The sequence below is a fragment of the Epinephelus lanceolatus genome, chromosome 7 (assembly GCF_041903045.1).
Source record: "Epinephelus lanceolatus isolate andai-2023 chromosome 7, ASM4190304v1, whole genome shotgun sequence".
Classification (NCBI taxonomy): Eukaryota; Metazoa; Chordata; class Actinopteri; order Perciformes; family Serranidae; genus Epinephelus; species Epinephelus lanceolatus.
In genome coordinates, this window is record NC_135740.1 from 32341133 (window position 1) to 32366830 (window position 25698).

General features: G+C 40.4%; 1 protein-coding gene across 1 annotated transcript in view; it reads left to right on the forward strand.

Annotated features, from left to right (window-relative positions):
• Positions 1-25698, forward strand: part of glra4a (glycine receptor, alpha 4a) — an 81063-nt gene that overhangs the window by 30107 nt on the left and 25258 nt on the right. The window contains exons 2-4 of the mRNA XM_033633722.2: positions 16724-16854; positions 20568-20635; positions 24027-24250. Of these exons, the coding sequence (XP_033489613.1) occupies positions 16724-16854; positions 20568-20635; positions 24027-24250 (423 nt within the window). The remainder of the gene's footprint in view (positions 1-16723; positions 16855-20567; positions 20636-24026; positions 24251-25698) is intronic.

Consider the following 25698-nt stretch of genomic DNA (forward strand, 5'->3'; position numbering starts at 1 on the left):
GTTGCGTGGTGATTGGTGAAACCCTTGAGATGTTATAGACCTTTATGTGATGAGCCACACCCTCCGCAATATTCATTGCCTTATAGAAGCTCAGTTTTAGTAAGTTTTCCAACTTTTGCCAAGAGGGAACTTTAGATATTGGTCCCTAGATTATGTTCACCCAGTTTCATGCAGATCGCTCAAACTTCCTAGGAAGAGATCGATTTTAAGTGTTTTTCAAAAAATTCAAAATGGTGGAAAATCTATGTAACTGGAAGTTATGGGTTCTTGAGGCAAATGTGTTCCTCATGAGGAGAGGCATCTCTGTGCAAAGTTTCATGTCTCTACGACATACGGGGCATGAGATATGCCCATTCAAAGTTTGTCATTTCAGTCGGTTGCTATAGCGCCCCCCTTTGGCCAATTGATGTTATATTGCTTCATTGGCATCCTCCCATGACCCTCTACCACTGTGCCAAATTTCACATGGATTGACCAAGTCAGTGAGGAGAAAAACGTGGAACAGACACACCCACAGACAGAGTTTTCATCATTATATAGTAAGATTGTCACTGTGCAGGGGTATATTTCAGAGAGCAGGTGTGACAAACTCTGAGTTTATGAACCCCAAGATGGAAAACACTGAGTTTTCAGTTCAACAACAGCTGATCAGAGTCTCTTCAATCAACTGTAAGTATGTTCACTCTGAGTCAAGCTTGTGCGTGGGAAACCAAAAAAGCCATCTTCATTAGTGGAGCTCCAATACTACATTTTTACCAGTGTCACAAGTAATTTAAAAAAAAGGCAGAACCTCCATTTTAACCAGTGGACATATTATTGCCGTAAATGGGGCTTTACACATGTATCTTCCAAAAAACAAAAAAAGAAAAAAAAAAGAAAGAGCCTGAGGCAGAGCAGGGAAAAATGTTAAGTTACAACGATTATGTTTTATTCAGTGTGGACCAGACTTACATTTCCTTATTGGATGATAAAGTGGTGGAATCTGACCGTGTATCACGCTGTAGCTAAAACACAAGATGGAAAAACGGTTGAAAATTTAAAAATATATGGATCACAGACACTGAGACATGACTATAAGGTCAGAATCTGATCCAGTAATAATGTGGTTGGTGATTTGCACTTAAGAAAGGTGTTGAGGTTAAAACACATTCATTATCTGTAACCGCTTATCCTCTTAAGGGTCGCGGGGGTGCTGGAGGAAAATCCAAACTGACACTGGGCGAGAAGCGGGGTACACTCGGGACTATCACAGGGCTGACACATAGAGAAAGACAACCATTCACGCTTACATTTATACCTACGGGCAATTTAGAGAGAGTCACAGATTAACCTCCTTATCTTTTGACTGTGGAGAACCTGGAGAAAACCCACACTGACACAGGGAGGACATGCAGACTCTGCACAGAGGGACCCCAGCTGGTCGGCGGATTCAAACCTTGAACCTTCTAGCTGTGAGGCGACAGTGCTTACCACTTTTAGACATTTATTTGGATCTTTGGAACAGCAGCATTCAGTGGTGTTACTTCACATATGTTCAGACTATACGCAGCCTCATGCACTCGTCATCACGGGCTTGTGTGTGTCTGTACCTTGACTGAAGCCATCTAAAGTTTGCATTTGGAGACAGATATATCCATGTGTTTGAGCCCTATTTTAAGATCACATTTCGCTGCCCCATCGTATCCTTTTGTGTACTGAAAATAACAGTACCACAGCTGGAAACAAAAACATATGATATGACTGGTTGACGCTTCAGATTGCTGAAAAAAGTCGAGGCCAAATCTGCTTTGATTTGTAGCAGGTCATGCCTACCGCAGCAAGACGTGTTAGTTGGATGAGTTTGCAGCTTCATGTCACCAACTGAAAACAACTTGTAGCCTGTTGCTGCATCCCGTAGTGTGAACAGAGCATTAAGCATCATACTGATTTCTACAAGTTAAAACTATACTTCTCCTGTAACATGACCATTTGTATACCAGCTACTCACTGTTTGTTACCTAGAACTTATGAAGAACTTTGTTTTTCTCACATGCCTCCACAGTGAACAGAGAACTCGAAAAATGCAAATATTTTTCATGAATTGATTCATGAATCACACGGGTCCACGTTTAACAACAGCAAAACATCTGTTTAAAACACTTACACAACTCGTGCAGTATAATCCAAGTCTTATTTATCCAGTCATATCCTTAGTACTTCCCTAACACATGCATTATCACTTAAATGTTACAATACAAAAAACACCTCTGCCTAAACGTAGCATGCTCCGAGTTCAAACACACACATTCCCAGGCACACTTCTTGACCATACATGAGAATGTTAGTAGTGACGTGTTTTAAATTGTAATGTTTTAGCAAAGATGCCTGAAATACTAGGGCCATGACTGGATAAATAGGACTTGAATTAAACTGCATGAGCTGTGTCAGATTTTGCAAACTAATATTTTGATATAGTTTTGCTGTTGTTAAACACGATTCCCCTTTACTTCAATTAAAAAATAATGCCTTTTCTGGATTCTCTGCTCACAAGCACACATTTTACTCTCTACCCATGTCTTTACTCTCTCATTTCATGGAAACTCTTGGTGAGTTATTGGTAGACAAATTGTAATTTTGCAGGTGAAGTATACATTTAAACTGAGATTACATATTATGTGCTCTAACAGACTGCCAGCTATCTTGTGTGCACAGTTTAGAATAAAACCTCTGCATGTCCTTCTGTGACTCTGAGGGTGACTTGATGCTGTGTAGTATTTGAATGTGAGTGCAAAAAGTGCTGTTGAAAGAAAGCATATGAAAGCAGTAACCTTAGATCATTCTTAGTAACAAACTAATGTACAACCAGTATTTTGATTCCGACAAACAATAAACATCCGCTAATTAATGCATTGTGTTAGGTGCTTCAATACAGACTGAATTAATGAGGAAATAAAACAGCATGTCTGACTCTGAGACAGAAAACTCAGTTTGTTGAAGAAGACCTGCCAGCAGGCAGGTTAGGTTCACAGAGTCAGTTACCATGGAAACCCAGAGTTTAAGTCACCTCTTTTTCTGGAAGTGAAACCTCAGGGTTTCATCTCACGGTTAACTAACTCAGAATTTTCACTAAAAAACTGCTCTCTGGAATACACCCCAGGAGTCACAGTGGTCATGTCACTGAAGACAGATGTGCGAAGGGTAAATTACAGTGTGCTCCAAATCCCATTCTCCAATGAGCCTATTGATCAAAAGGTGGACAGTAGTAGCCATCACATACAGTAGTGTGAAGACAAGGACAGTGAAGACGTCAGTGTGTTACGATGAAGCATGCTACACTTGGATATGATAAAAGGCCTGTCACTGGAGCGAGTCAATTTGGATGATATGGTGGCCAGATACAAAGTTGTGTTGATTGTCCGAAAGCCCTGCATTCAACCTCAAAGTGAGAGCCCTTCTGTGAGAGCAATACCTAAGGCTCAAGCGGATGTCAAGGGCAATTGGACAAGTAGAACATTAGAAGAATGCGTTTCAACAGGCGGCGAGAGCGGTTTTGTTCCGTTTCCCATTATGCTAATGACACTAAAAAGTTAGTATGTTCATGCATGAATGTCTAATGGGCCCGATATCCCCCGGTGCTTCTTTGTAGGAAACCAGGAAACAGCCATACTGCGATATGATGTGCTTTTCTGATCACCAGCTTCTTAATGAAAAAGCAATTAAAAAGAATATGTTTGCACTCCATGGGCAGAATCCCATTTCATCTAATTAGAGATCGTTTTCATCAGTTGCTTTCGAATCTGAGGCTCAATGAGGTTAAACAGCATAAGATGATAACTTAGAGACAAAAATGCTTCTTGTTGTTTCTAAGTGAAAACCAATCAAGCAGTTTTATGGACTGAATATGCTGTAACCTAAATTGAAAAGGCAAGCATTCAGCATTTACGTCTGTCCGTATCTGTCCCATATACTGAGGCTTTATGGTGTAGGGGCAAAATGGAAGCAGGGAATTTTGCAAATGTAAAGAAATGTCGGTCTCTTGCTGACCTCGCCTCCCAGCCCCCCCTTTCCTCAGTCCATTTATGTCCACATACATTTAACCTCATGCACTGTATACAATATGACAGCTGCAGCTTCTGTTCTCTTACTGTATATGGTTATATATTCCTCCTAACTAAATGATGCAGAACACTGGAAACGGGTAGCAGTTAGGCTGCCTCTTATTCTTTGCCCGAGCTGTCTGGTCACTGAAATTCAACTACAGATATGATTTACAGGGTTTTATACTTTTTGTATTTTAATAGAGGCTCGTGAATGATGAGGTTTGAATTGTTTAACAGGATTATTTGCCCAATTTGAAGTCATAACTGGAACCCAGTATGTGCAGGAATTATGCCCATGTTGGACAATCCTACAGACACCTCACTGTTTAAATCATGTATCAAGTCGTGCATGTATCACTGAGTTCTTGTCTGGCACTAGGGCTGGGCTGAATACATGAATACTGTGTCCGGACCTACCATGATTAAGACTCTTTACATTTACATTTTGGGTCAACACATATAGGGCTTGAACAATGATGAACTGATTAAAGGTCCAGTGTGTGGGATTTAGCAGATATATTGGCAGAAATCACCTAAAAAAATGGGAATAGTTGTGTTTTCATTGCCGTGGAATGAGCTGTTTATATCTACATAGGGAGCAGACACAGGCATGTGGTGGGCGAACCACCTGTCCCAGACTTGCCAACTATCTAGTGGTGTTGGAGTAACAATGATTTGTAAGGTGAAACTGCTGGTTTTAATCACCTGGGGTCTCATTTATGAACATTGCGTATGCATATGGAGAATATTTTTTAGCGCACACCATTTTTTGCTTTTGTCCATAGGTACATTTTTAGTATGGATCCTACGCACTGTTTTATAAATGAGACCCCTGGTGCATTTGTTTTGGAGAGGAAGAGACCTCAGTGGATAACTCAGCTCACAGTAAGAACCTGAACAATGAACACTGAAGGAATCCTAACCAGGAGAAGTTTCAGCTGGTTCTAATATGCGATCCCGCTGCTATATGCCACTAAATTCCACAGAATTTTGCACACTGAAGGTTTAAATTGATTAGAAAAATAGTTGGCAACAAATTTATTCATCAATTGGTTATGTCTATTGCTGTGTCTCAAATTGCATACTTCTGCACTTACACTTAATATTTTGAGTGCATAAGTGCATTCACACTGAGAAGTATGGAAAAATGCAGTGCACTCAAAAAGTTGAGTGTGGAACTATGGACACTTCTCGCCCTCAATGGTCGCCATCTTGGCTACGTAGCGGAAGGGGAGGGACCACTTTTCAAACTGGAAATAGTGGCTGAGGACTGTGCAACCGTGAATGTTGCTGCATTGTACAAATTCACGTGTTTTTTGCACTTAGCAACACTATACTGTTGTCAGGTATCAGCCAGCAGTATGTTTATTGGGTTAATTTAGCAGTCTGTAATGATTTGGTACCGCAAACGATAACGCAATTGCTAATGCTAGTTTGCTAACTAGCTAACTTGCAGATGTCATTTCCAGTGAATGCACAACGGCCGTGTTTGGTTGGAGACAACACTACCCCATCGAAATTTGCACACTACGCCAATGAGTACATAGTGCACATAGTATACTACATAGAAGTGTACTAACGGAAGTATGTGATTTGAGACACACCATATGTTATGACGTAAGCACTGTGGCAAAGTTTCCTAAGGTGGGTGCATTCAATCCTGCACCTTGTGAAGCTCACGTTATGAACTACAAGAAATGACTTCTTATTTGCCTCAGGAGCAAGTGTATGTTGAGAAGATATAAAGTATTCACTCAATATTCCAAAAACTCTGTAACATTATGTCATACTCAAGTCTGTCCGACCTAATGTGAACGAATTAGTGTTAGCTAAATGCTAACCCCAGCAGATTTTTGTCCATTTTGACAGACATCTCCTGATAGCTATTTTAAGGTGAACGCTTGATAAAGCTCGTGCCTGGCTACAATGATCCATCACAAAATGAAGAGAAAACAGCAGATATGCGTCTGTTACGTATGCTTTTAGAATAACCTGTAATCATGCGTTCGTTTGACAAAACACACAAACTGCTGGGGATGGCCAATTAAGCTAATGCTAATTAGCTGAAATTAGGTTGGAGAGACACTGGAGTGTAATGTTGTGGAGTTTTTGGAATATTTGATGCCATTAGTCAGAGTGAGTCTAAAGTAAATCCTTTATTTTTTCACAACAGCAACTTGATCAATATCTGAAGAAATATATGTTACATTTCACTTTTATTCTCAGGGTATGGCTTTGTTTGTATTTACTCCTGATGTTGCCTATGTTTGCTTTTATATTCACTAGCTGTTTGAGACATTGCACAAGAAGATGACAAATAAATAAGTTTTTTAATAAAATGCTGGAAATATTTTTATCCGATTAATCAAAGTAACAATTGGCAGATAAATTTATCATCAAAATAACTGCCTCTGTAGTTGCACCTCCAAACACCTCTTATAAACAGTATTTTTCACTATGAATATGGACACAGCTGACTGTTGCTGAAGGAGCATTTTTCTTTGAAAGACTGAAAAAAAGGCAACCATGGCCAACATGGATTCATGTATCCATGTTTGCAGAAAATAACTACATGCTGTTTACCTGAACCGTTGGTCATGTGTACACATACTTTGATTAAAATTAATGGCTGACTGAAATATGTTGCTTGAAGCCAGGTGGAGTGGAACGGTAATGAAATGCAGAGTAGCTCCTCAGATGAGTTGCTCATTCAGTGGCTTCCCGTGGTTGATCTGCTGACAGCACAGTCTTGACAGGTTTGTCATAACAGTGCTTTCCTCTCATAGCTGCACTAGTTTCAGTTTCTGTGAGCACAGGATGATGAACAACTGCCATGCAAACTCCACCCAGAATAGAAGTACTGAATCTTTAAGTCTGTGTGATTACTGTGCAGGTCTGCAAAGGATGCCAAGAATAAATCCATGTTTTCAATATCTATTTGGGCTTCTCCTCAGAGAGGGAAAAGATGTACAGTAGTACTGACTGGCATACTGAAATTTCAAAGACTAAATCATGTCTGAGCAGCTGTTTGAATTCTACATTTGTATCACCACCTCTGTTTTTCTAGTACTCGGAAGTGTGTATATACAACCGCGTTTCAGCTTTGATTCAGCTCTGCTGTCAAAGCAAAATAAAGCCACTTACTAACAAGAAAGTGACAGCCCAAACTTGCTGTGGAGTGGAAGGGAAGAAAGGATTGTTACGTATTCTCGACAGCAGTCTGGCACGGATGCTCAAATGAAAGGGACGTAGGGGGAAGCAAAAGGTCAGGCTCATTAAATGTCAGCAAAGAGCATCTTAATAATTGAATCACTCAGACAAAGAACCACATAATTTAGCTTTGAAGGGTTCTGAGGAGACACTTGCAGTCACACTTGTAGTTTTATAGTGACTCGAAACTGCAGATATAATTTTAAGATTGACTGTTTTACAGTACATTAACCTCAAAAGGACCTAACATCTAAAGACCATTGCATAAGATTTACAATATGTTTACTATTTCTATTCACTGCTCGTACTTATACCTACAAAAGTGATGCACTATAATTCATGAGGACATTTTTTTTTGGAGGGTGTCCAGTTTTTTGTTTGCTTTTTAAGTGCTACCTCAAGAGTCGTTACTCCGGATGCAATTTTTTCAAAGAAATGGGTTTGTGCCAAAAAACTTAAAGATCAAAATTCATTTTGGCTGTTTTTCCTCTCGCCCTCTCCCTGATACTAAATAGCCAGTGTTGAAGCACTGATGACACCATACACAATAGTGAAGAGTCCAATTAGAAATGCATGAGGGCTCATAGAGAGATGATGTAGCCCGAGGGAAAGCAGAAATCCAAAGCTCCCCCCACAGCTCAGGGTGAGAAGTTCAGCTGTAGACCTGAGCACAAAGAGTTCACTAAAACTATGATTACGCTGTGAATATCATTATGCGAGAAAAATAGTCCCTGTGCACAAAAACAAAAAAAACAGCTTTTTGCTGTTGTTCCTAAAGTTCATAAGAAATGTTGAATTTTTAACCCACAAAACCTTTGATATGCATACCTGAAGATGTGTAAGAATTAAAGCCAGTTGCTCCTGTATTTGATGAATTTGTGTCTTTGGGCTTCCAAATAATTGATTAAAATAAAGCTTTTCCCATCACTATTCCACCCAGAACCACACAAAAAAGACATGCAAGATAGGGTGGGTAAAGGAGGGTCCTCCAGCTCCTCCAGTCCACATGTCGAAGTATCCTTTGGCTACTGAACCCCGAAACTGCTCCAGATGGCTGTGCATGAGAGCCTGGTGAGACCTACTATTAACATGCGTTTCGGTGTTTTGAACACAAGTGGACAGCCAAGACACATAGCTGTTCACACCGCTTGTGTTCAGATTACATTACTTGCCTAATGCAGTTATTACATCCACACTTTTGCTAGCTGCTCTGTAGCATGCTTGCAACTCACATCAACAGTTGTGTCAGTACAGCTGAAGATATATCGCTGTCAGCAGAATTCAACACGTCTACTTCCATAGGGAACAACAGCGGATGGTCAGTCAACACCTAATGTAACTCAATATGAAATGGATGAGTTATAGAGCATTAGTGCACTGTCAAAAGCACCACCAAGTCCTGCAGTGGTGACGTAGTCCTTATCAGGGACACTCCGAATTGTGTTGGAATTTATACTACAAAAGATATGTGGTCCAATGCATCCCAGACCTCCTTCACAAGTGGCTTGAGAGATTGGATCACACTGCGTCTTGGTGGCTGTGTACACTTGTATTTAGCGCTGTGTTTTGTCACCTTAGAATGAGCAGTTTATATCTACATTGGAAAGCGGTCCTCATCCATAAAGTCCATGTTGCACCGCCATGTTTCTACAGTAGCCCAGAACAGACAAACCAAACACTGGCTCAAGACAGTGTCATTTACGATTTCATGTCTGCCTCAGCAGTCAGCAACCCCTTTACAATGAGCCAATTTTTAATGTGAAACTATTTTATTCAGTGTTTTTATCAGCTTAAATCACCAGAACCATTCATTTGGGAGAGGAAGAGACCTCTGCAGATAATTTGACTCCTCTAAAAATCTTCCTGAACATCTGGATCTCAAGGTATCAGCAATAAAAGCTGAGCACGCATTAGCAGGCACTGGGCTGGCGGCCAGTCTCCAAAAAGCCAAACAGCGTTGGAGAAACAGGCTGATTTTTAAGCTGAAACTGCTTTTTTTCACCATTTTTAATGTGGTCCATTTGTTTTGGAGAAGAAGAAACCTCTGCCAGTAATTCAGCTCCTGGTAAAAACCTCCTTAACAAAGAAAACATAAGGAATCCTAAGCAGGAGTTCACGCTTGGCACATGGGAGATGTTTCACCTTGTTGCAATCTGCAGTCCTCGCTGCTAGATGACATTAAATCCTATACACCACTGTTCCTTTAATACATTTTAAGACAACATCGAATCATATGTAAATGCATACTGTATGCAGACCATTGTGTTCAATCTAGGGATGTCACGATTACTTGATTTCACTATTAACTGCGATTTCAAACGCCACGGTTAATTATTCGTAAAGATTCCTCAACACCGTCACTCTCCAAAGATTATGCCGGGACGCGGAACCATATACAGTAGGTCAGCGCAACTCGCACGGAACGAAAACAACGACAGCTTTCCAGTTTGTAAAACATGCCGCAAAAAAGTCGCGGCCAAAGGATCAAACACGAGCAACATGATACAACACCTGTGGGACAACCACCCGGCTTTACATGCTCAAGTAAAGGTAAATGCACAATAACTGGGTTAAAATACGTCAGTCTCAATTTATCTAATGTAACACTGAATTTAAAATTACATGTTAGCATGTCATTTGCAATTAATGGCGTAGTGGTATGATACGAGTTGGGCTTACAGTGCAACGTGACAAGCTAAGGCACGTCTCAAAAACTTTTTTCATGGATAGTTTTGCAGTTTGTGTGCACACAGCGTGAGGTTGTAATGGTTGTGGGTCCGTGTAGCTCTTTGGAGTGAGACGACAGGCAGAAACTCACGTCCACACGAGTGTGGGATTTCACAAATGCTCGTCGTTTATTTTTACATCAACTTAAAAACACTCCAAGCTTACCAAGCCCGGTTGTATGGCTACAACATTTTCATACATGAACAAAATAGTTGCCACACGTACTTATAACCATCACTGTTGTGTTGAGAGATAAAAGAAAAAGCAGGAGCACACAAGTATATGTCCGACCAGCGTTGGGTGCGCTCAACAGACTCAAATCATAACAGGCGTTGCTTGATGACATTGCTGCTAGGCGACACAGTATATACCATGTTAAAGGCACATTTCATATATTCAACTGTTACAAGTTCAAATCCTTTTTTTAGTCGTCAGACTGTTTAAGTGTCAGTGTGCAATGTGGAAGATATACGTAATGTCTTCTCAAGGTCCTCAGTCAGTGAACATTTAGCATTAGTATTACCTCCTTTTGCTTCCTCCCATCTGTGTTGAGTAAATGTTGGACTTGTCCTTCCAGCACGATGTCTGTTTCATTTATTATTAACACTGCACGAGATATGCTCTCAATTTATTTGTGTAATTGTAATTTAAAGAGAACAAAAAGACACACACATCCTAGAAAAAACTTAGACTGCTGAACCACAAAGAGGCATGTAGTAAAAGTAGAGTCCGCACACTACTTTTTGGTTACTTTTCTTTGTTGCTATATTATTTTTGTTATGTTGGCATGGAAAGAAATGAAACTTAAAGATCTATAAGGAGTGTTCATGTGATTTTACACATTTATAGTGTGAAATTAATTAATGCATAATAATCGTGATAATCGTAAAACCGTGATTATTTCTCTGACAATAATTGTACCAAGAAAATCTATAATCGTGACATCCCTAGTTCAATCAGTATCAGGAGCCTTCATAACAGGACATTTTTACAGCTGAGGAATCTCATACTGTTGTTTCATCAGTGTTTATTAGCATCAACAACTGGCTCTCACACTGAGCTCCACAGATCCAGGCTGCATATCATTGAAATTAGCTGGGGAAGTGTTTGTGTTGGTTAATAGTTTTGACTTTAACAACTGACTCATGAATGTACTTTAAAGAAAGGAGAGCTGTCTTATGACCTGCATTTACCGATCTTCTTTGACTACGGTGACCTCACTTTATGATTTTCACACCAGAAATGTCATGTAATGGCAAACCTCCTTCAGTAGTAATCTGCCGCCTGCTTCAAAATGCATTCACAAATCTCTGCTCGAACATGCAGCTGTGTTCAGGACTCATTCCTCTATTCTTGAAAACTACAGAGTTCACTGTCACAATCATTTGTCTCTGAAAGCTTGTGACCACATGTCTGAGAAAATCACACTCGAGACCAAACGGGATGTTTTATTGTTTTGTTTGGATCCGTAAAACAAGCACAAGCCGAGACAGACAGTTCGTTATCAATGGCTTTCTGCGAGCATTAAGAGTCAGCCCATCAGTCCATCTCCCTGTGTACCTGTGTGTGTGTTTGTGAGTGTGTTCATGACCGGGTGTGTGAGGGAGAGATGAAAGGGGCACCAGTATACTGTAAAATCAGCAACACTACAGAGTGGACTTTAGCCAGAAGCAGTGGAGTGGAGTCGGGGGACCAGTGAGAGTCGAGCTTTGTACTGTAAGAAAGACTGGAGATATGTGCACAGCTCCACTGGGAAAATCAACAAAAGGTGCCGGGTGCTTGTGTTATTTTTAGCCATAACAGGAGACTACGAGTGGTGCGGCTCCAGGGAAAACTACTGGATGATTAGAAATGTAATTTGGAAAGTTACCATGATAGCTGTGTGTATGTTAACATGCTAATGTGATTATGCTAATATGGTAGATGTCAGCCATGCAGCAAACGATGCTTCCAATTAGAGGTTGTAAGTTTGAAAACTCGATCAGATTAAACACAGTATATTTAATGTTGATTACAATGTGTAAAAGATGAGATACTGAAGGGGTAAATGTACTGCAAAGATTAATTAGCGCAAAAATAATAAAGAGTGGATTCACACAAGAATAATTGCTGTCACACTATTTACATTGTCCCTACCAGGAAGGAACCAAGTACCACCAGTGAAAGATCAACACATCAATGAATGAATCAGTAGCGGCAGAGCTTCACTGGTGACTGCATGCACTGTTGTTAGCTCAGCCGTGATACACAGTTTGTTACTCCTTCATGAGAAGCTCATTTAAAGACCAAGAAAGCCACAGAAACAATCATGATAACTCTGTAGCAAAGAGTTGGTTGCTGAGGTATTAACCTTATAACAGTAGCTGTATAGGCCTAGCTTTGTACTAAACGAAATACAATAGCTTGAAACTTGCAGAGCCACCACTAAATGTTGCAGTGACATTAATGGTGATATGTTCACGTACTGCAGTACATGCTGATGTGCATATGAACAGTGAGGCAGGCTCTTAAGCCTCTGACACACCAAGACAACAGTTGGCTGTTGGTCAGCATCTGTCACCCTAGTCGGTGCAATGTCTCTGGCACTGTTGCCCTTAATTGGCGCCTGTTGTTTTTTTTGGCCAATTCATGGTGTTGAAGTGGCGTTGGCAGAACTCATCAGTGAATGAAATCACTCTAATATGCAGTTCAGATAAGCGCACGAGAAGCAAAATGGAAATGAGGAAAGTAAACAAAGAGCTAAAATCGACAGGGAGCTCTTCAGCAGAAATGCTTCCTGATGGTTTGTGTCACTGTTCACTGGTGCACGGTAAATATGTCCTGTTCTTTCACAATTGGACTGTGTTGTTGATCAGCTAACTGGCTTGCTGGTGTCAAGACATTCTTCCAGCTACCCTTTTTGAATGACGATTTCAGACTGTCCATCTGCTAGTGTGGATAATTATTAATGCTGACACAGAACATACATGCTGGTTGACCGTTGGCTGTTGTCTTTGCAGTGTGTTCATATGCAACTTTTTGGTGGAGACACAGCAACGTGGGCCTTTGTCACTGCTAGTTCTCTGAGGTTTGTTTGGTGTGTCTGGGCCTTTATATTTAAAGAAAAGTGAACAAACCACATTGTCAGTGAAGCATCTTACGTAGAACTGAAAGAAATGATTCAAATCGGCAAAGTGAATCATAACTTACACATGAGTAACAGTAAAAGGAGTAAAACTGATAACAGTAGGCCCAGTGGTGATTTATCTAGAACATGTGTTAGCAGCCCATCAGCCCAACAAACAAAAACTCTAAATAGTAAAGACATTTTTTGCCTTTTTTTTTATTTTGTAGGAGTGAAAATTAGTCATCTTCAACATTTGTTGTGCTGCCATTTAAGAATGATAAAGAATGTTGGAGAACAATCAGATACAAAATACCAAGTAGGCTCTACAGGATTATTCATTTCATTTGGCAGCTATCATGCATTTTCCAAATGATGTACTATTTTTAAGCATTCTGTTATTTTAAATGGCTTGAAAGATTGTGTACTGTATATGGCTGCCTTACATTAACTGGGAAAACAGTCTCTACAGGGGAGCATGCTCCCAGACCCCTATAGGTTTGGGCTGAGCCCCAAATGTTTATGATGCCTGGCTCCACCCCTGTTTCAGATCCTTGTCTTACTCATGATTTATGTAAGTTCGGCTTAATGTAAACAAGTTAGGTCACACAGCTTCAGGAATATAACCAATGTTTGGCTCAAGTTAAAGAATGTTTAGCATCTGTAGTACCATTACCATTGTACACAATCGAACCACACTGACAATGTGAGTATAGCAACATGCCAACATGTTAATAAAACATACTATCTTCACCAGAAAACACCTGACATTATCCTGATAGGTATGCACAGAGACAGCTACAAGGTCACTGAGGTCCTGAACTGTAATAATTCAACAACAAAAAATACCGTCTTTTTGTATCTGTCTGATGTGAAACCACTTGAAAGAAAGATGTGAGTGACGGCTGGCTTGACCGCTGTCATTCTTAGATCGTGCCCTGTGGGCTTGGCTCCCTGCGGACGACCGGGCGCTCACGGACACCTTTTTGGCTTCCCCTAAAAGCATTCATGTGGCCCAGATTGAGCTAATGGAGAGATCAAAGAATGTGTTGTAGTGGAAGGGTGTGTGTGAGATTACACCTGGTTTTCATAATAAGGTGCTAACAAAGAGTAAAATACACACATAGAAAACAGAGATATGCAGGAGTTGGATATATACACTGATCAGCCAAAACAGTAAAAGATGAAGTGGCCAGAAGAACGTGACAGAGAGCTCAACAGGTCAACCTGGCCTCCAAATTCCCCAGATCCCAATCTGATTGAGCATTCGTGGGGCGTGCCAGTACCCCAGAGGTACCCCAATCCACAGTGGGGCCTTTTTGGGTCGGACTTGGCTCTGACATGTCAAGGCATGGACACCTCTAGGGGGGTGCTTTGGAGTCTGGCACTGGGGCATTGGTGGTGGATCCTTTGAGACCTGTTGGCTGTAAGGTGGGGCACTGGCACGTCCCACAGATGCTCCATCAGATTGGGATCTGGGGAATTTAGAGGCCAGGTTGATGCATTGCAGTCTTTGCCTTGCAGTGTTTGTCATGGTGTTTGGATAAGTGAAGTGCTTCAAATGTTTTGGCTGATCGAGTAGAAGCCCCATTTTTGTACCTTCAAATACCTGCATTTCGAAATACTTGTCATCTCGAAAACAAATCAGGCATGTATATAGATGTTTCTTTTGAAACATCAAAAAGAAGTTTAGAAATAGCGGATGCTGGATGAGTTTTTGTTTGTTTGTTTATTGTATTACTCATGCTAGATTTTCAGAAAAACTGAAAAATATTGCTTGCTCAGAAATGCAGTAAATAAGCTCCATTAAAAGTAAAAATCTGGACCTCGCTTATTTCTAAACCGTGGCTCCCACCCTGCTGACAGGGAGCTCTTGTGGTCGTGTGAATTATGACTTTATGTCTGGTTTAGTAGCAAAGGCGCGTGTAGTGTCACAGGGAGGAAGTCCCGGTGGGTGTTTGGAAGCAAAGACAGAGAAGACTGCATCTTGTTTTGTAACAACAATGAAAAATTGTCCTTTTAACCAAAACCATGATCTGTTACTAATATTAACCAAGTAGTTTTTGTGTCTAAACCAAACCAGACTTCAACAGTTGTGTTGGCAGATCAGAAGACATTCATATGAATCCCTTTTGTAATCAACATACGTCATGTATGTGTATTGTATGTTTTTTGCAGCAGAGAGCTAAAAAACAAGATAAAGCTACTTTGACAAATTGGATGCAACCTGCAGGCTGACAAGATGTACTTGTTTGGCAGAGGATTGCACTCTATTGACTGTCCCACTGCATATGTACGCCAAAAAAACCCCTCACTTTACTTTTAGTTATGCCTTGATTGATATACGCAGACGGCTGCACTCACTCACTGTCGATTTAGACCACTGAGGAATTGACAGCATGCTGGTTTCCATCTGAGACTATGAAGCACTTACACATGATGATGGGTGAGCACCTCAAACACCTCACACCTCAAATGTAGGTGTGTTTGTGAGCAATCTAATGGCTGAAATTGTCTTTTGAAAGTATACCATCTTTAATGTATTGTTGCTAGATATTCAGTGGAAAAATACTTGAGCATATTTAATCATAGCTTCATAATTATGACACAGTGATAGCCAACAATTCCTAATTGTTGCCTTCACAATTAACAGTGGAAGATCTCTCAGGATCAGCTCAGCTTTCCTCTCCACTTCCCAAAAAGTCCTCGATCCTGCAGCCCCTGACGATGCAGTTTATGTGGCTTTAAATACAGCTAAGAGTCCGTAAGATTGGTGGATCAGTGACTGGCTGCACACACTCCCGAGAACACAGGGCATCAGCAAAGCAGTGCCTCGGAGGGGACTGAACCAGCCATCTGTACTCCGGAGTTTTAGATCATGACAGATCGTGAACTGTTAACAATCGTATCCAAAGCATGGGGTGCGATCAGCTGTGCTGCAGCAGGGGCCAGCGAGGAATCAAATCCATTATGAACCTTAAAGAGCGTTTTCCTTGTTTCCTTATTCCCTCTGTCTTTCGTTTGGTTTTAAGATTTCCTGTCTCCCTCCCTGTCTTCACTTTCACTCCGGCCTGTTGGTTATTCCTGTCAGTGGCTGCCTGAGCCTCACTGGAGCTTGTATCAACTCCTTCCTCTCCCCGGTGTGACATTCATAGCATTACAATTGAGCCATCAATCTGTCAAGCCTTACCCCTGCTAAGCCACGAGCTGTGGGAAGCACAGGAGAGGGACAAGTTTACCTCGGCTTCTGTTTTTCTTCTCTGTAGTTAGGGCCTAACAACTACAATAAGTCTCAGACATGATGTGAAATAGATAAGCTTTTAGTTGCCAGCTGAGGCAAGCCATCCATTGTCATTTTTCACACTCATTTCCCCATCCACCGCTGGGTATTTTTTGCTGATGACTGACTTGGTGATAGCTGTTGGCTTCTCATTCTGTTGGATTCTCATTATTTTTTTACCCCCCCCCCCCCCCCCCCCCCCCCCCCATTGATACGTCTCGTACATACACACACTCCCTCCTCTGCTGTTTTCTCCAATCTTCTCTCCTTTCTTTCTCTTCATATTTGTTCCTCCTCTCTGTCTCCCTCCCTGGATGATGTCAGACTGAGCTCCTGTAAGGAGGAGATAAAGCCCCCCAGCAGGGCAGGACCACAGCTGTCGCCTTCTGACTTCCTGGACAAGCTCATGGGGAAAACATCAGGATATGATGCCCGCATCAGACCCAACTTCAAAGGTACGGTATGTGCCAAGGCAAGGCAGACCATCACAGTAGCCCTCAAGAAAATCCAGTAGAAAGCACAAGCACTCGAAAAACACACATACACACACAAAGAGGAGAGGATCTGTGCTGTGAAAGCTAAACAGCTGACCGTTCTCATGTGTATGTGCTGTATGCTGCTCTGTCAGAAACTATGATGTGATTCTGAGATTTTACAGCTTTCAGTACATAAATATTGCATCAGCTTGTCCGTCTTTTCACCCTGTTCACACAGCACTGTAGTTCAACCCAACATCTAATTAACCCTTCATGGGGAAGGCCAACTATTTTGTTGTAGACTTAATCTAGAGACTATTATAATGTAATATTTTACCATGCAGCACAAACCGTGAAACCGTCTCTCCACAATTACGTTTTGAGGAAAACATAATTGCAGCCTGTTTACTGGTAATGTTTTTTTTCCCACAGTACAAGAGGTGCTTCTTTTTTTATACCACATGCACGTAATAGGGAGGGCAGTCCTGTGTGTAGTTAGGTCTAAGCCGTTAAACAGCAGCCCAGTCACCAGAATAAAATGTTGGCATTGTAGTGTGATGTAGTTCAGATTACATGTATATGAGTCAAGTTTCTCATCATGAGGAACAGGGGATGGTGGATGGCAGGACACCTAGTCATCACCACAACAGCTGCCAAGAAGCAGAAAGCACCCAACCACAGTTCGGGGTTGCTGTGGCTCAGAGGTAGAGCGGGTCATCCACTAATCAGAAGATCAGCGGTTCAATCCCTGGCTCCTCTGTTGAAGTATCCAAATTGCTCCCAGTGGCTGTTCCATGGGTGTGTGAGTGTGTTAAAAACCAAGTAGCAGGTGACACTCTGTATGGTAGCTTCAGCCATCAGTGTATGACTGTGTGTATGAATGTGATCCGTAGTGTAAAAAGTGCTTTGAGTGGTCGGACGACTAGAAAGACGCTACACAAGTGCAGATTTACCATTCAAGACCAACAAAAGCAAGTATTTTTTAATGAGAGTTTCAGACATTTCCAGTCATGTTCGTAGCAACCAAACCGGGTATTTTGGGTCAAAACATGTTTGTCTAACCCCAGCCAAGTGAACTAAAGTACTAGTACTAAGTAACTAAACCTAACCACAGCTTTGTCTCAACATAACATTGAAAACTGAAACATAAAGTTTCAACATATCTGCTATGTCTGAAACATACAAATGTAACACATCGGTGGTTTGCAGGAACGTACAGTGCCAAATTTATTCTGGAGACTGTGTCGGTTTGTTTCATGACACTCTACAATGATATTTAAACAAGAAGACAGACAGAAATAATGAAAAGCAATTGTCAGTGTATCCTTACATTGATTTACACATCCAAAAAGGAATGGGTGGAAGTATAAACTTATTAAATCCCACCCCTTCTCCATAAGTCAGAGTGAAATGAAATAGACAGCCTCCTTGTATAGATAAACCTATGTCTTAAACTTTTATACACAATTGTTATTACCTTTCAACTTTGTCACACAAAAATAACTTGTGTATATGTATGTAACATTAATTACCAAATATCTATCTTACAAAACCTGTCTTAGTATATGATATGAATGACCATTATCCATATGTATTTAGACTTGTTCATACTTGTAAGTCATGGATAATGTTATTTATATTATATGTCTTAATAAAACATGACATAGGAAGAGATGTCTTTTATGTGTTCCCATTTTACAACTTTAAAATTAATTCATCTGGGGCGTCCGTGGCTTAGTGGATAGAGCAGGCGCCCCATGTACAGGGCTGTTGCCGCAGCGGCCCGGGTTCGATTCCAGCCTGTGGCCCTTTGCTGCATGTCACTCCCGCTCTCTCTCCCCACTTCACACTTCACTTTCCTATCGATTAAAGACAAAAAAAAATGCCTAAAAAATATCTTAAAGAAAAACCCAAATTGATTCATCTCTTTAATGTAACCAAATCAAGGTGTGGACTAAAGGTGTGCAAAAGTTTAGCAGAGCAACTAAGTCTTTGCACATTTCGGGGATAAAAGCCAGTGCAACACACTGTTTTGGTTCCAAACTGGTCATCCCCCTGCGGAAGCCCTACCTAGCCTGTTAGGTTGTTTTAAAAATGAAGTTAAAATTGCAATAATATTCATCTAATATTCATTAGGGGTGGGATCAGTAGAGGATCCATGGTACGATGTTAACATGATACCCAAGTCACAACACAATATTATTACGATTATAAACATGTTGCGATATGCTGAGTATTGCAATAAATTATATTGCGATATACTGCAATTCATTATATATATATATATATATATATATATATATATATATATATATATATATATTTTTTTTTTTTTTTTTAAATTTTGTCCCCAGAGAAAAAAACTGGCCAACATCTGTTATTTTCACCTAACCTCTGCCATGTTTTTCCAGCAGCGGTCATGAACCTGTCATGAACATTATGTACATGTCATAAACGTTTATGACTGCTGTCATTAAGTGTCATTCGGTTTTTGTAATGACAAGTTGACATTGTTTGGGTTGTCTTGATTATGACAACTTGACATTAATCAAAGTGACATTGCCAGAAAATGTCTTTGTGTTAATGTCAAGTTGTCATTATAAGGACATCCCAAACAAATTTAATGTCAACTTGTCATGACAAAGACAACTTATGGTAATGCTGCTGCTCCGACTGCTGACCATGGTGATAAGCAGGCAAAATCAATGAGCCAAACAACAACAACAACAACAACTACCTTCCTGTTGTTTGTAGAATACCAGCATGCACCTGTCCCGTTTACCTGACGCAGCATCTTTTCCTCACATCCCCTCTCGTGCCCCCCTGAGGAGACGCACCTCACAGTTTGATCATCTGCGTGTTTAGGCAACAAAAGCATTTTGGTTGAGATGAGTTTTGGTTAAATGCTAATATATCTTATGTTGTACTTAAAGTCACTGTTGGCTTTTTAATTCTCAAACCAAGAACACAACTTTCCCTCACCTTTACCAAGTGCTTTGAGTATCTAAAGAGAGCTATAAAAAGCATTAGCTGTGCGGAAGGTGCTAATGACAGGATGTTATATTCCAAGAGACACTTCCAGGGGTTTGTAGGGAAAACAATTAAATGTGTTGTAAGTGAAAATCAGCATATTTGTCTTGTCTCATTATGTTTATAAAAACACAGCCAAGGTGTTGTGTCTTACAGTAAGTACTTACATATAAAGGTAATTTTAAAAGTCAGGGTTGCACCACACTGACGATGTTTTGTTTCTTAGACACTAAAACGTGGGCAGACGCATCTCTGTGACCTTCCTTGCTCTTAGTTTTACAATCCCAACGTTATCTGTCATTTCCCAAGAAGTTTTTCTTCAAACGTTTCTGAGGTTGGTTTCAGTAAATGAGATTTTTTTTTTGGGGGGGGGGGGCTGTAATTACACTTGAAGTGACAGGCCTAAAAAAATACTTTTTTACTAGTGCCTTTAAAAAGCGGGCTCTTCAGCAGCAGAACTGGAGCTGGCACGACTTACTTTGTAGCAACACTTTCAGTCCAAATAACTATGGGGATGAAAATTAATGAAGAAGCTGCTGTATATTTTAACACACCACAGGAGACATACAATACAACGGGTATTTTTTTTAACATGGTGTGATGTCATGAATCCCATCTAAGGCGAAAGATGTGTAAATTGAGTTTTTTCTTTCTTTCCTCAGGCCCACCTGTGAATGTCACCTGTAATATTTTCATCAACAGCTTTGGGTCCATCACGGAAACTACAATGGTAAGAAGACGTTGGATGTTTCACGTATTTTCAAAAGGCAAATGTGTTTAAAATCTTGTAATGATATGGTTTATATTTAGCTTCATCACTCCCATTACTTATATATAGAAATCTTGAAACACTCCATCCTCTTTTTTTCCCACCAACTTCTTTGCTAATCCACTCAGTGCTGAAGCTGTTCCCTCATTTCTGTGTTTCGTGGAGCATAACAGTGCAACCTTCAGAGACCAATGGGTCACTGACATGCTGATAATGAACTGTCCACTCTGCAATTAAAATGAAAAATTGAGAAAATGGATGAAAAGAGGTATGGGAGAGAGGACAAGGGGTTCAGGGAGAAATAGCTGTCCTCAAGTCTGCATTTACAGTGTTATAGCTGCTGGGTCAGCACAATACAGCAGTGAACTGTTTAAAGGTGTGTGCAAGGGAGCCCCAGAGGGTCAGACCTCCAGTCAGGTCAACCCACAGAACGACAACAGTAATGATGTCATTGTATGTGCTGGTGGAGCATGCTTTTTATTCTGATAAATGAAGTGAACAGGCAAGAAAAGGAACAATGTGCAGTGCCCAAAGATGAATTCTGAATTAATTGCTCAGATTAGAATTCTAATTTAATTACTCATGTATGCTGGCTGCAGGCAGGAGTGATTGTGTTCGGTTCTTGTCCTTGGCATGGCTTGCATTGCCAACCCTCTGCTCACCAGCAGCACATGGCTGCGACGGTTGAACAAACAGTACACCGTCTCATTCAATCAGTCACTTTTTGGAAAATCTGATGAATATGGCGAGGCAGGGGCATTTCAACAAGAGTGATGCCTTCATTATCCTGAACCACTGAAGTTACATAACAAAGATGGATCATCTGTAATAACTCCAGTGCTTGCACCAGTCATTATGACTGGGAGATATATAAATGGTAAACACTACAGTAGCCAAAATCTTTTATTACAGTAGGGCTGCCCCTGACTAAGAATTTTCCTAGTCCACCAATAGTCGTCATTTAGGACCATTAGTCACCTAGTCGTTTGCATGTTTACGATATTAATTTAATAATTAAACTATATATTTTGTGCGGGGCAACACAATGGTTTGAGTTGAAGGTGTGAGAAAGAATAGTATCAGTAACATTGTTAACACTGTGCTACATTACAGAGAAATACAAAACCGTACTAATGAACCTTCATTAATATAGGCCTATGTTTTATCTACAAGTGCACGTCACACACTGAGCGAGCCGCCTGTTAATGACGCTGTTGGCAAAGCAGTAATGATTGTGCTAAGTGGCTAATAGGCATGTAGCTACTTCCATGTTTCAGATGATGCGTCATGTTTGTAGTCGACCAATAAAGATGAGTTTACAGATCACCTTGGGTTCGTCCTTCACCTTCTCAAAATGATCCCACACTTTGGATTTCCTGCCTGACATGTTATTAACTAGCCTGTGGAATAACCACAGGTACCAGCCCTGGAAATTAATGTGACTGAGTGCGGCCACTTCCTGTCTCTGTCCTTTCAAATTAAACCCCCACATGGTCCAGTCATATAAGTTTTAATTTATTTTGATAAGGCGCAGCTCCTAATAGGGTTTCACGTTTTTGTTTTTTTGCTGATTTTTTCTCCGACTAAGTGACCAATGAAATCTTGCTGATTAATGACCTTTCTGGTCGACTAACGTTTGGTCAACTATTAGAGGGCAGCCCTATGTTATGGTGTATGTAATTTTATATAACAGTAATGGTATATAAGCCCAGTAGGGCCGGGTATTGTTTAATAAATTATGATACCAGTACCATTGCCAGTTCCCTTAATGTGATACCAATACCAGTACAAGTGCTTCATTCGATGCCCATAATATGAATGGAGTGGTTTGTAGTACAGTCATACTTTGGAACGTTTTGGTGGCATTTCATTACGTTGAACTGCCAACTCTTCCAATACACCATACTCAACTTCACCACACCACAGATTGTATGAGTTGTGGCTGTTGCTGCGGGAGTGTGAGCTCTCCGACAGTTGTGAGAGTCTGTACAGCTGCAATGACAGGGCTAACTGTTAGCATCACATGGCTAACGTTACCTAATGGTTATTAATGCATTTAACAACAGGGTTAAGCCGTTTTGGTGTTGGTGTAAGCTTGTTGGGAGCATTGAATGGCTTTGTGTTGGGTGTTAGCTGCTGTTGTTGTCTTAGCTTGTGCTAACCAGGTAGACGTTGCACTGACTGTTCGTCGAGGAGAGTGTTTCTGGAGATAGCTACAACAGAATGTTTGGTGTCAGGACAGTCTGGGATCAGACCCCCAGTGCACAAAGGATATAATGAAGGCTTTGTTTGACTGGAGAAGTTTAGATATCGCTTGGTATTTGGTTATTTCAATAGATAGCTTAAAAAGGTAACAAGCCAATACCAATACCCAGCCCTTATCATGATACTGTAAATGTTCTGTAAATTCAATTAAGAAATGGTTTAAAATAACCATACTGTACTTTACCAGATTTGATTATGTTCTTCTTTTGTTTTGAACTTCCTATAAAAAAAAAAAAAAAACTGCTTCACGTGAGACAGTACTTGAGTTAAAAAGAAATGACTCATAATGGTACAACAAAAACTTTCTCACAATGGAAGCTATAAGGCTCCTTAGAATGATAATTTCAAGTGTCACAGGTTTCTGTATTAACAACTTCACTCTCCTTCTCCTTGTCTTTCAAAATTATGTTACCTTGTGAGGCAGCTGGATTTGCGAGATCAAAAAAATTACACAAGAATCCAGCCCTGATTTGCTACATAGCATGTTCCAAATAGTTCTTGCGGTAGAAACAGTCTTGCCAAATCTCTATCTATGGACGCATTTCTACCATCACACGGTATACACCATCATATTGCCTGACCCTATTAGACTACTGTCTACAGTCACAGTCTGACAAAATGCCTTCCTTTCTACTTTTTGTACTACTTTTTCGACTTTTTCCTACTTACAATGAAACCATTTGGCTGTTTCAAATCCTCCTACAACAAATGTTCATTGTGAACAGTGCACCCCTCATGATGCTGCTCAATTAAAATGTACTTGTCAACAAGAAGATGAAGCACAATGGACACGTGTATATCATAGTTTACGTCTTTGTCATGTGGATCAAAAGAAAAAATATATTTTGTAAATTTAGACTTTAAAGTGATGTTCAAACCAAGAAAGGTGAAAGTTTCATCATGGTTTCATCTTTCATACAACAGCTTTGTTCATCTTAAATTTATTATCAGTTAGAGTGGTAACAGAACATTCCCAGAAACTTCTCACATCACTACTGCAGAGCGATCCACTTCTAAACTCTCCATTCTGTACTGCAATCTTCACCAATGATATATTTTCCATTAACTGCCCTGCCTTCTTTCACAGGACTACAGGCTCAATGTATTTCTACGGCAAAAATGGAACGACCCTCGCCTGGCATACAGCGAATACCCAGACGACTCCCTCGATCTGGATCCGTCCATGTTGGACTCTATCTGGAAACCTGATTTATTCTTTGCAAACGAGAAAGGAGCTAACTTCCACGAGGTCACCACTGATAACAAGCTGCTACGGATTTTTCAAGATGGCAGCGTTCTGTACAGCATCAGGTAAGTATAGATGATATTCCTAAAACTTAAAGATCAGAGCCGTTGAATACCATTACAGCCAGTTGGAAAATGACATCAGGAAGTTTGTCTGATTATGGAGTGTTCTGTTTGGGCACATTTCTGATAAATAAAGTGAAGAACACTAGTGCAGGCAGGCAGGTGGCAAACAAATCCCACTCATACATGACCTCTTGACCACAATTGTAGCAATTCGAATTGAATTGCCAATCACACACACCCGACTGCACCTTTACACCCACTTAGGCGCACCGCAAGTCACCAAAAATAGTAAATGGGCTTGGAAAAAAATGCATGGAAATGTCAAGTGGCAAGTGTGCAACTTCGAAGCCTGTTTGTTTCATGACACTCTACACTGAATGGAATTTTGCAGGTGTCTTATTAAAGAATAATATAGGAAGAGACATCTTTAAATCCCTGCTTGTGTGTCACACGATTTCCCATTTTACAACTTTAAACTGATTCATCTTGGAAATGTAACTAAATCGAGATGTGGACTAAAGGTGTGCAAAATTTTAGATCAGCAACTAATTCGTAAATACAAAAGAAAACTGCTTCTTTTGGTTTTAATCGTGTCACCACATCTGACCTTACCCATTTTCAAAATTCATACATGTTATTTCTTTGGTCTGAGGCAGTCCAAAACTATAAAATAATAACAATTCTCCTAAATCCAAAAGCTAGATTGCTAAAACTCAATCAAGTATAAAGCCTAGAGCTGCTCATTTTCTGTTTCAGGACTATGTACAGTACAACAGAATAAAGCTCATTGAATACAAACATTTTGTGGGTCCACAAAATCAAGCTCCCATTCATTATCTAGGGAGCAAATCCAGGCTTTATACCTGATGACATCACAAGTTTGAGACTTCCTTCTCTGATTTTTGGCTTTGAGAGAGAGTAGCTCATGTTCACAAACAGTGATTACACTCTTCTTGGCCACGGAAATGACATATTGGAGTTCTTAATTCAGGTGGTGTTCCCCTTTAAGACATGGGATATGCCGGTGTTATTTGGGTTTAAGGATCATTCATTGGACACGTATACAGTGCATTTTGAATGTGTGTCTGAATTGGGGTTTTTATTGCAGTTTGCGACACATGGCCTCTTGTCTGTTTACTGTCAACTCTGCGTTTTAGAGATGCAGACCCAAAAGAAATGCCCACATTTTTGGTTAAAGGAATCAAAGATGGAGGCTGTGTTCGCACCGTTGGACAAGTCCGCCACTGGTAGAAAACTGAGCAAGATGGCACAAGAAGTTACAGCCGTTCCACTTTTCCATATTTTGACGCAATAACGACATGTTAGGGCATGTTTATCACAGTAGGCACGGCTGCATGTAAACAGGAATAACAGTGGAATATTTATTTTGATTAGCCAAGTGAAAGTAACTTGTTTTTGTCTCAAATTGGTCATTTTGCTAATGAAAG